At 38.7% G+C, this 12,311-nt stretch overlaps 1 protein-coding gene across 5 annotated transcripts in view; it reads left to right on the forward strand.

The window, feature by feature from the left end:
* Window positions 1–12,311, forward strand: part of KIF4A (kinesin family member 4A) — a 121,299-nt gene that overhangs the window by 47,706 nt on the left and 61,282 nt on the right. For all 5 annotated transcript variants that reach the window (XR_002805395.2, XM_023633649.2, XM_023633651.2 and 2 more), the window contains exons 8-10: window positions 3,872–3,988; window positions 4,607–4,782; window positions 9,627–9,688. Coding sequence is in view for 4 of the 5 variants with exons in the window: in XM_023633649.2 (XP_023489417.1) it covers window positions 3,872–3,988; window positions 4,607–4,782; window positions 9,627–9,688 (355 nt within the window). In the remaining variant the exon portion in view is untranslated. The remainder of the gene's footprint in view (window positions 1–3,871; window positions 3,989–4,606; window positions 4,783–9,626; window positions 9,689–12,311) is intronic.

The raw sequence follows: 12,311 nt of genomic DNA on the forward strand, positions 1-12,311 counted from the left end.
GGAATAATTTGTGACTGGATAATTAGAATTTTCTTTTTGAAGGCCTTCTATTCTTTTTCCCCTTTAGACTTTCTGTTCCCAGAAACTTAACTTTTTTCCTGAATTTTGGAGATCTGTTTTGTTAATGTCTAGCATATGATGTTTGACCATGCCCCCTTGATCCCCTACAACCAGATTCCCAGAATTTTACTTATATAATCAGTTCTTCCACGTGTGTCAATTTGAAGGCCAAAGCAGCCATTTCCTTCTTCACGTGCAGTATCTTTTGGGTGAAGAAATTGTCGTCAGAGTAGATGAGGAATTTATCGGGTGCTCTGCTTTCAGCCTCATGTAACTTAGCAAATATCCAGATTATCCAGGTTTCTCTACCCTATTAATGATAACTTACATGTAGATAGCACTTTATAGATCACATTTGATTTTTATCATAATCCCATGAGGTAGTAAGGTATGTATTACGCTGTTTTATGGATAAAAGAAAGTTTCAGCGGCTTCTCCAAGGTCACATGTTGATAAGTAGTGGAGGCAGAGTTTACATTAAGATTCTGTCTCCTAATCAAGTTCTCTTCCACTCTATCCCCTTTCAGTAATTACTCCTATAAGTTGTGTGATCCATTGCAGTAACATCATTCTCTATCTCTCTGACTAGGCAGATCTTATCTATACTATAATATGACTTCTGTTTTTCACCCTAATTTATTCTGCAATGCTACCTGCCTTAGGCTCATGCATATTTTCTTCACATATAGAGCAGGGTTTGTCAGCTGTGGCACTTTTGACATTTTGGGTCAAATAATTTTGTGAGGGAGGGGCTGCCTAGTGCATTGTAGGATGCCTAGTGGCATCCTTGCCCTCTACTCACTAGAAGCCAGTAACACTCCCCACAAGTTGTGACAACCAGAATATCTCCAGATATTCCCAGATGTCCCCTAGGAAGCAAAATTGTCACAAGTTGAGAGTCACTGCACATAGAGCTACTTCCTTTCTCTCCTACCTGGTTTTTCTCCCTTGTTACAAATGTACTCTTCTATTCTAGTTGCGAAACCTGTTGTAATGTGCCTCTATGATACTTGTGAAGTTATATTTCCCTTTTTAAGTTAAAATCTCTACTTTAGTATTTATTTGTTGCCATAGTGAACAAAGACCCAAAAGTGTTGAAGTATTCTTGATCCTCTCCTCACTTGATCTGTTCTCAGTCTTATAGAGAGAACTTTTGGTCTAATAATTTTTTCTGGGCATTTTTCTCCGTGGCCATCCTTGATCAGAATTTTAAGTTTCTGCAAACATGTTCTTCCCAGTCTTTATGATATATATTCCATCCATGTCAAGAATTTATCATTTAATCTCTTAACAACAGGAAATCAGATCCTATTTTATGATGACTTCTTTCTAGAGAAACATTCATTTATCTTGCTCCTTTCTATTCCAAAACCCCAACTATCATTTGAAGAAGAAAAAAACACCCTCTTTATTCTTTTTTTTTTTTAAGTTTTTATTTTTTTCTTTTTTCTCCCCAAAGCACCCCGGTACATAGTTGTATATTCTTCGTTGTGGGTCCTTCTAGTTGTGGCATGTGGGACGCTGCCTCAGCGTGGTTTGATGAGCAGTGCCATGTCCGCGCCCAGGATTCGAACCAACGAAACACTGGGCCGCCTGCAGCGGAGCGCGGGAACTCAACCACTCGGCCACGGAGCCAGCCCCCACCCTCTTTATTCTTAAATCTGTGGTCCTTGCTTAGATTATCATAGCCATAGATTGTTCTCAGAGTTCATCTGGAGACCTTTTTGTTCCTATTGAAATTATAGGTGGAAGTTGTGCTCAGTAGGTTTGAAGAACCTCAGCAGTCTCTCCCTTACATCCCAGATGGGATATCAGTCAGCAAGATGGCACAGTGTTCTGTTTGGCTAAAAGAGGAAATAAAAGAAAGGAATGAACTAATACAAGGATTAGTGCAGGTATCGATGAACAGGTTTGATAAATCTCAGCAGGCTCTCCTTCCTGTCCCGAATAGGGTAAATGGCCCTGAAAAATGGTACCCCTTCCAATTGGCAATAAAAGGGAAAAAAGGAATGGTTGCTTGAGGAAATTATTTTTGTTTTAGACTGGGGATATTTGAACATGTGTATAGACTGAAAAGAAGGAATTAGTGAAGGGAAGATAACTTGAAGATCTAAGAGAGAGGGGGAAGATCAAAGGATCCAGGATCCCAGAGAAAATGGAGGGAATATAAACACTGACAGAGGCTGAAGGGAACATGAGGGTGGTTATTTCCTCATCTGAAACAAGGAGAAGGACAAATGAATTAGTAACGGCAAGGGAAAGACTGTGCAGTGAGGAACAGGAAGGTTAGAGAGCCCTTGTGGATAACTTTGATCTCCATAATATATTTGTTGAAATCATCTACTAACAGAATGAAGGTAGAACAATCTTGAAAATGATTCGCGTTTAGAATAGCTGCTGTGGGGAAGTAAGAATGAGGAAGAAAAGATTGTCAGTTGACCAAGGGTTCAGCTAAGGTAGGATAGCATGTTTTGTAATGGATGGATCTAATCCATTAGGTTATGTGACTTTCTTTAGCATTGTAGCCCACAGAAGCTTACTCGCACACACATACACACATACACAGTTGGTTTAACCTATGGCTGGGAATTGACATGCTGGGGATGGCAGAAGGTCATGGGTCCAGTGAATACTTGGGAAAGCATAACTGAAATGATTGACCACAGGGTCCAGAATAGGTAGTTTAAGTCCCAGGAGAGGATGATCTACTGGGAGTATTACAAACTGTCGGTAAATTGGAAGTCACAATAAAGGTGAAGAACAGGATCAATGAAACAAATGGAAGGATGGCAGGATGCAGTCAGAGAGGAATTTTGGAATTCAGGATCTTGTAGATATAATTGTTTAAGGTTTTAAGGGAGTCCAAAATATGGCTGAATAAGTGAAAAGTAGAGTGGCACTAACAATAATGATAATTATTTATTAACTTTGTTTTGTAAAAAGTATCTTTATTTAATTCCCCACCCCAACCCAATGAGGTAGGTAGATTTGCCTCATTTTATAGAGGCACTTACCCAAAATCATGTAACTAGTCAGTGATAGAACCAGGATTAGAACCTAGATCCATCTGACACCAAAGCCCATGCACTTAACCATTATACAATATAGCTTTTCCCTTAACCATTATACAATATAGCTTTTCCATGATAAACATAATCATGAGAAGGGCAGGGCTTTAGAGGGACCTCAGAGATTATTACAATGTTTAAAAAGCAAATCTTAGAATTAAAGAAGTAGATAAGAATCTTTACCCTTTCAAAGCAACGAAAAGAAAGGTATTCCAGTGTGATATAATAGAAAGAACATAGGACTTGGCTGAAATCCTGAGATGGAATCTCAGACCTACCACATACCAGCTGTTTAACCTTCGACAAGTCATAAATAACCTGAGCTAGTTTTCTTATCTGTAAAATAAGAATGATAGTAAAAATAATGGAAATAAAAATTAGCTGTTTATCTAATTTCACAGCACTAATTTAAGGATTAAGTGTGATAATGGATATAAAAAGTAAATAACTATACAAATGGTTATTGTCATGGTGATACTTCCCTGTCTATCTGCTTTGTTTCCGTGGGAAAGGACAAGAAGTGCCAACAGACTCAGTTGTGCATATCCAACATTTGGACCTTTGTCCTTTGTACTTTACTTAAAGAGGCACTATCAGAAAAGTGAACAGGATTAACAGGATTCCTTAAGGTTGATGGCTTAATATTTCTATGGGGTCTTTCTTTCTTTTCTCTTTCTCAGGATACGTGTAGGTATATGTTAGATATTTTACCAAGCAATTTAAATTTTGTTTCCTGCTATTAGGTATTAATATTAACCGAGGCCTCCTATGCTTGGGAAATGTAATCAGTGCTCTTGGAGATGACAAAAAGGGTGGCTTTGTGCCCTACAGAGATTCCAAGTTGACGCGACTGCTTCAAGGTAAGCCTAAAGCGCCTCTAAAAATAAGAGAGTACCTCAGAATGATAGTGCTGAGAAAGTAAAGATAGAACATTTAAAAAACAAGATTTTTGGACTCACAGAGCTGTCTAACTGATAAATAGGAGAGAGAACTGTTGGTAAGCAGGCTTCTAAGATAATGGAAAGATGTTTTCATATACGAGAGCCAAGAAATCTGTAGAATGCCAACTGTACTTAGTACTTTGTACCTGAAAATGAACCTGGTTACTGTTTCTTTATTATTGCTGATAAGTAGAATTCCTTGAGGAGTTAAAACCTACCTAGAGGGGGCATCCTAAGAATGTTTAATCCCAATAGTGGCTCCTAACTTACTTGGGCTGGGCCCCAGCTGTTTTAGCCTGATTAACTGCTGAAATCACAGTCTCTTTTGAGAATGAGGACACAGGCAATAGGATTCTAAACTATATCATTTTACACATCGGAAATCTTAGTGTTTTTATATTAGTACAAATAGGAAATTTGTAGATACTTAAGAATTTTCTTTCTTACACCTCTGAGTTTGAAGTCACCAACCCAATTGGACAGCTTTGCTTGCATCCTACTTGTTTGATTTCACTTCCTTCCATTGTTCTTTTTCAGATTCTCTAGGAGGTAATAGCCATACTCTTATGATAGCCTGTGTGAGTCCTGCTGACTCCAATCTAGAGGAAACATTAAATACCCTTCGCTATGCTGACAGAGCAAGAAAAATCAAGAACAAACCCATTGTTAATATTGATCCCCAGACAGCTGAACTTAATCATCTGAAGCAACAGGTATAAGAGACTTAAAATTTGATGGGAAATATTACAAGTATGTGAGTGGAATGATAGAGCTTCTGTTTCTCAGCTTCTCCTCTACCAGAAGTTTAGAGATGTTGGTTAAACATTATGTTGGCTAGGGGAAATCATAAAGTAACTCCTATTAACATGTTTGTTGTCATGTTTAAGATTGGGCAGTGACATTGGAGATTTCATAAAAAGGCAAGAGAGGTAGGCAGGGATCAGATCCTGAAGGTCCCCATATAACTTGTTAAGGAATTTGGAATTCAATCTGAAAGCTATGGGGAACCATTGAAAGATTTTAAGTAAGAGGGTGACATGGTAACATGTGTATTTTAGGGAGATCATTTTAGCAAGTATAGAGAAAGTGGATTAGGAGTGGGCATGACTAGAAGTAGAAAATAAATTAGGCTGTTATAATAATCCAGGTGAGAACTATGGCCTGAACTAAAGATAGCAGCAGTAGTGATGAAGAGAAGGGGACAAATTAGGAAACAAAACAAAACAAGGAGGTAGAATGTATAGGGTCTACTTGATAACAACTTTGATGTGGAAGGGTGGGTGGGAAGAATCAAGATTGATTCCCAGATTTCTTACTTGTACTACTGAATAAATGGTAGTAACAATCATTGAGTCAGGGAATACAGGAAGTAAAACAGGATCATGTAGGAAAATGGAAATGATGAAATTCAGTTTGGGGCATTTTGAATTTGAAGAGCTTGGGGGAGCATCTAAGTAGAATTGTCCAAAGATAACTGTCTATATGGGTTTAATGGAGAGAGGTCTGAGCTGAAGATACAGATTTGAGAGTCATCAGCATTTAGATGGTATCTGAAGTTATGTAGTGGATAAAATCAAAGAGTGCCTAGCACATTAAAGGCACTCACTAAATATTTGCTGAATGAGCGAATGGCCAAGAAGAGAAGAAGCCCAAAGACAGGACTCTGGGGGAACAGCAGCATTTAAGGAATGGGGGAAGGAGGGAAGACAAGAAGAGAGACTAAGAAGGAGCAACTAAGAACTTAGGAAGAAAACCAATGGTGTCATGGAAGACAAGGGAAGAAAGTTTCAAGGAAGGTCGTCAAAAGTGTAAACTTGTAAAGTAAGATAAGGATTGAAAAGAGTCCATTGATTTTTTTTTTTTTAATCAACAAGGAGGCTGCTGGTGACCTTGGTGAGAAGATGGTCAGGGGAATGATAGGAGCAGATTACTGTGGGATGGATAGTGAATGCTAGATTAAGAAGTGGAGGAAGCTGAAAGGCTCTTCTTTCAAGAAAGCAAGATGAAAGAAGGCAATAGCTAGGTAGTCAAGGGTCAAGGGATGTAGATCCTTGTTTTTAAAATATGAAAGAGACTTCAACAAGTGGAGGAACCATTTGGGAGAGAGTGAAACTGAAAATAGGGACTAGTTGATAAGGTGCCATTTCTAAGTAGTTGAGATCCTGAGCAGAAATAAAAAGGGATTTGCTTTAGACAGTAGAGGCGATACCTGTCCCCAAGACTAGAAGAAAAGAGGTTAGGATAGGAAGCATATAGTGACACTAATTTAGAGGGAGAAGAAAGGAAATTGAGGGATTTTCAGCTTGATGACCTTTATCTTCTCAGTGAAGTAGGAGGCAAAGTCGTCTTCTAAGAGCAAGCAAGCAGATAATAGGATAGAGGGATTGAGGAGACCACAGAAGCCTTGAAATCACAAAAACAGGTGAGGTAACTGACTAGGAGCATGAATTTGTGATGGTATCCATACAACTGGTTGTGAAACAGCTCAGCAGCCCTGATAGAGGATCTGAGAAAGCAAGTAGTTAGATTGACCCAGGCTGGGCGGGGCGGGGGAGGGGGGAGCGGTCAAGTTCTCTTGCCTTCCAGGGTATAGTACTCTTTCCACTGGGAATCTAGTGTTTCCCAACTGTCCAGTGCTCACTCCATCTCTGGCCTTCCTCCTCAGTGATAATAACTACTATTCAGTTAATCTTTCTTCCCTCCCCTTCTCCTCCTTTATCTCCTTCCCTCTGAGGGGCCATTGTAGAAAATATAAGTAATTTACCTGTTCACAGTATCATCTCAATTATAAAATACCATACTCAGTTTTGCCTCTCTATTTTCTTTCATGTGTATTCCTATTGCCAAAACTGCTCTTCTTGCTAGTCATTTATTTGTTCATTCATTCCAACAATAAATATTTATTGAGCACTATTATGTGCCAGATACTGTCCTGGGATTCATAGTTGAGCAAGGCAGACAGTTTCTGCCTTCACAGGACTTATTGTCTAGTGGGAGAGACAAACACTAGACACATAATCATAGCAACATATTATAACTGGGCTAGTGTGCTATAGGGTGCTATGAAAGTATGGAACCTCTGTTGTTTATCTAATCTGAGAAGGCTTCCCTGAGGTAGCAACATTTTGAGCTGAGATTTGAGGGATTGAGTAGGAATTATCTATGCAGAAAAGAAGGAAGAGGATTTTAGGGAAAAGAAATAGGATGTGTAGCAAAATATAGTGGTTAAGAGCATTGACACTGCAGCCAAACTGCCCAGGTTCAAATCCTAGCTCTATAACTCACTAGCTGTGTACCTTGGGCAATTTCTCTGTGCTTCAGTTTCCCTAACTATAAAATGGAAATAATGATAATAGCGCCTGCTTCATAGGGTTTTTGCGAGGGTTAAATGAGTTAATACATGTAAAGCACTTAGAACAGTGCCAGGCATATGTAGTCATGCATCATTAGGTGATTTCGTCATTGTGCAAACATCACAGAGGTACTTGCACAAGCCTAGATGGTATAGCCTACTAGACTATATGGTACTAATCTTATGAGACCACCGTCGTATATGCAGTCTGTCGTCGACAAAAATGTCGTTATGTGGTGCATGACTGTAGCAAGTCTGCAAAGGTCCTGAGTTAGGAAGGATTATAGCGCATTTGAAGAACTCAGAGAATGCCAGTGTGGCTAAAGTAGAGAGAGCAAGGAAGAAGTATTCTAATATGAGAGTAGAGAAGAAGTAGAGGCCTGATTAAGGCCTCATGGACTATGTTAAAAATGAGTTTAAGGGGCTGGCCCAGTGGCATAGTGATTAAGTTTGGCATGCTCTGCTTTGGCAGGCCAGGTTTGCAGGTTCAGATCCCCAGCATGGACCTACACCACTCATCAGCCATGCTGTGGCTGCAACCCACACGTAAAGTGGAGGAAGATTGGCACAGATGTTAGCTCAGGGCTGATCTTCCTCAAGCAAAACAAGAGGAGGACTGGCACCAGATGTTAGCTCAGGGCTAATCTTCCTCACCAAAAAAAATGATTTTAAGCAGGGTGGTAACATTGATAATTTACATTTTTAAAAGTTGGTCTGGCTACTGTGTGGAAATAGATTATGGTGGAGCAAGAGTAGATTCATAGAGACTATTGAAGAAGTTACTGCAATGATCCAAGTGAGAGATAAATGGTGGCATAGACTTAGGGAGGTGGTGGTGGTGGTGAGAGAAAGAAGTGAGCAGTGGATTAGATAAGGGGATGAGAGTATGATGCTCAGATTTCTGGCATGTGAAACTACATATTCACTGACCTGGAATGCACTGGGGAAGGACCAGTCTGGGGGATAGCAGACAACTAAGTGGAAATATTAAGTAGATAGTTAACATAAAGGTCTAAATTCAGAAAGATCTGTGTTTGAGATAAATTTAGGAGTCACTGGTTTATAGATAGTGATTTAAACCATAGGCAGAAATGAGACATTAAGGAGAGAGTATACAGCGAGAAGACTGACACTGAGCTTTGAGAAACTTTATCATTTAAAGGACAATTGGAGTGAAGATGAACCAAGGAAGGGACTTAGAAGATCAGCTAGAAGAATAGAAGAAAAAGCAGGAGAGTATACTGTCTGGTAAGCCAAATGCTACCAACAAGTCACGTAAAATGAAGACTGAAAAATGCCCTTGGAATGCGGTGACATGCAGATTATTGGTGACTTTAGCAAGAGTTATTTCAGTGGAATACTGTGGGCAGAAATCAAATTGAAGTAAGTTGAGGAGCAGGTGAGAGAGATGAGCATAAAGGAATGGAGGCAACGGGTGTAGACTGTTGAACTTTATGAAGGCGAGAAATAGGGCAGGAGAGATAGGAAGTGGGATTGGGAAGGGTGCTTTTGTTTTCTTTTAAGATGAGAGAGACTTGAACATGTTTTAATCTTAATAGAAAGGATCCTGTAGAAAGGGAGAAGTTGAAGACATAGAAGAAAGAAGAAATAATAAGCAGAGTAAGATTCATGAGGAGACAGAAAGAGTTGGAATCCAAAGCACAAAGGAAGACACTAGTCCTGGGAGGCAGGCAGCTCCTCTTTTGTTATGGGAGGGAATGAGAGAGGATGACTGCGGCCTGTGCTCTGGTTTAACATCCGGCCCCATTAAGCCTTCTTTTGATGTTTTGGGATTTCATTAATTTGCTTCTTAGAACCCTAAAGTACTTAACTATACTTGATGACTTAGCATCTTCTGTCTTATATCATTTCCTACTGTTTCAGGCCCTAGGCTTGTCTTCATCAACTGGATTGTCAACTTGAGAATAAACCATGGGAGTTTATTCTCATATTGCCCTACATTGCCTACCCCAGTGCTGAGTGATTTTTAAAAAATAAATGCTCAATAAAAACTCATTAAGATGCTTAGGTAAAAGAGACAACTCATCTTGTCCTTTTTATCATTGAATTATCAACCCTGATGCTTTCTGTAATAGCTAAGATATGCCTTAGATTTCGTAGGTATTGAGTAAAATTACCCTACTGCTAATTGTGGTGCTAATTCACTGATAAGGTTACTAGCTAACTGTTCTTTGCTTTTCCCAGGTACAACAGCTACAGGTCTTGTTGCTACAAGCCCATGGAGGTACCCTGCCTGGATCTATAAAGTAAGAGTTGCAGATTAATTTTAAATGTGTATTCTAGCAGAGGCTATTTCTCCTGATGGTTGTTTTCACCTAATATACTAAAGTTTCTGGTAGCTCTTGGTGTCAAGGTAGGGATCTTACCAAACTTGCTGGCTATTTAGGACTTAGCTAGTTAGTTTTGAGGCAGCCTGATGGGATGAAAGAGCATGGATTCTAGCCTCAGAAATGTATTAATTAGAATTCTACTATGAAGAAGAGCTGTCTCCTCTCCTCATTTATCTATTTGATTATTTATTTATATCCATATAATATATATAAATACTCATGGGTATTTATTTTATTTTGTGGGTTAACATACAATGCTATCATTATTTGTTTTCTTGCTCAAATTGTTCCTGCTTTGTTCACTAGGAGCCTCTTCAGGGTGGCTCTTGTGTTCTTAAACACGCCCTCAAGTTTTTGAGCATTTCCACAAGATGTTCTACACCCATCTTGTATTTTCCCTGCCATATCTCCAAGGAGCCCTGTTCTAAATTGGAAAATACTATTTAGAAACCAGATCTGGGCGCTGTGTGCTGATTGTTACTGAGGTGTCACTACTTCTAGACCCTCTCTTCAAGTAGAGCTAGGAAATATCCATATGTATAGTAACCCACACACATACTCATATCTATATTTTTATATCTACCTGTATATATATTAAAAACCATGATTTTATACTGTTAACTCTGATTCCAGTGTAACACTACAGGGTTCATTTTAGCCTTCCTCCTCTCTTTATCTATAACTTCTTTCTCCAACAGTGAGAAACCAGCTCTTATTATCTGCAATCTATTTACTCACTTGTTCAGTTGTGGTATACACATAAAGTAGTTTCAGAATTGCTAGCCCATACTCTGATGAGAAACACTTTTATGAACTAGATTACAGCATTTATGTACAGTTGTTTTTGTCTTTAGGCTTAGAGTATCCAAGCAAAATAGCATTTCCCACAGTTAGTGTTTGTATTCCATTTTGGGTCCCCCCTACATCATGGTTGGTTTTAATTATTTGTTTATATTTTGGGTATGTAAAACATTATGATGGTCCAAGAGTCAGAGTTATACGAAAAGATATACTCAGAGCAGAGAAATGCAAATCAAAACCACAATGAGATATCACTGCACACCCGTTAGGATGGCTATCAAAACAGAAAATAGCAAATGTTGGCAATGATGTGAGGAGGTTGTGGAGAAATTAGAACCTTTGTGCATAGTTAGAGGGATTGTAAAATGGTGTAACTGCTGTAGAAAACAGGATGGAAGTTCCTCAAAAAATTAAAAATAGGAGTACCATATGATCCAGCAATCCCACTTCTGGGTATATGTCCAAAAGAACTGAAAGCAGGGTCTTGAAGAGGTATTTGCACACCCAGGTTCATAACAGCACTACTCACAATAGCCAGGAGGTGGAAGCAACACAAATGTCCATCAGTGGATGAAGGGATAAACAAAATGTGGTATATACCTACAATGGAGTGGTATTCAGCCTTAAAAAGGAAGGAAATCCTATCACATGTTACAACATGAATGAAACTTGAGGACATTGTGCTAAGTGAAATAAGCCAGTCACAAAAAGACAAATATTATATGATTCCACTTATGCGAGGTATCTAATAAAGTAGTCAAGTTTGTAGAAACAGAAAGTAGAATGGTGGTAACTAAGGCCTGAGGGGAGGGGCAAAAAGCAAGTTGTTATTTAATGGCTATATAGTTTCAGTTTGCAAGATGAAAAAGTTCTGGAGATCTGTTTCACAACAATGTAAATATACTTAATGCTACTCAACTGTGTACTTAGAAATGGTTAAAATGGTAAGTTTTAGGTTATGTGTTTTTTACCACAATTTAAAAAAAAGAAAAAAACCCACAAGAGAACTAGAAGAAAATATAGGTGAAGGTCTATGTCCATATAGGTGAAGGTAAAGAACATTCTATAAGTAAGTGCAATGGCAGAAAACTTTAATAGACCGGGGTTGGTGGATGGAATGGGAGTTGTTATTTAATGTGTATGGAATTTTAGTTTTGCAAGATGAAAAAGTTCTAGGGACCCATTGCACAACAATATGAATATACTTAACACTACTGAACTGGACCCTTAAAAATGGTTAAGATGGTAAATTTTATGTTATATGTTTTTTACCACAACACTTTTAAAAAGGAAAAAATACGTATACTCAGAGAAGTTTCATTCCCTCTTTGTCCCTGCTACCCTGTTCCCATTCCACCCTTATTTCCACCTCTTTTCCACCACTAGTCTCCCTGCCCCTGTATTTAACCAATCTCTTTAGTTTCTGGTTTAGCCTTCCTATATTTCTTTTGTACAAGTGAGCAGATACTTGTGTACTTTTTCATATCCCCTTTTTCTCATATGAATGGTAGTATTCTATAGATAACTCTTTGTGGCTTTGCCTTTTTCAGTATTTCCTGGAAATCATTTCTTAACAGGTCATAGAAGTCTTCCTCATTCTTTTTTATGGCTGCATGGTACTCTTATTATGTACATGTGCCATGCGTACTAAGTCAACCTCTCTCCTATGTGTGAGCATTTAGGTAGTTTTCAGTATTTTGCAATTTAAAAATATGCTGCAATGAGGGGCTGGCCCCGT

Source organism: Equus caballus, chromosome X (assembly GCF_041296265.1).
Source record: "Equus caballus isolate H_3958 breed thoroughbred chromosome X, TB-T2T, whole genome shotgun sequence".
NCBI lineage: Eukaryota > Metazoa > Chordata > Mammalia > Perissodactyla > Equidae > Equus > Equus caballus.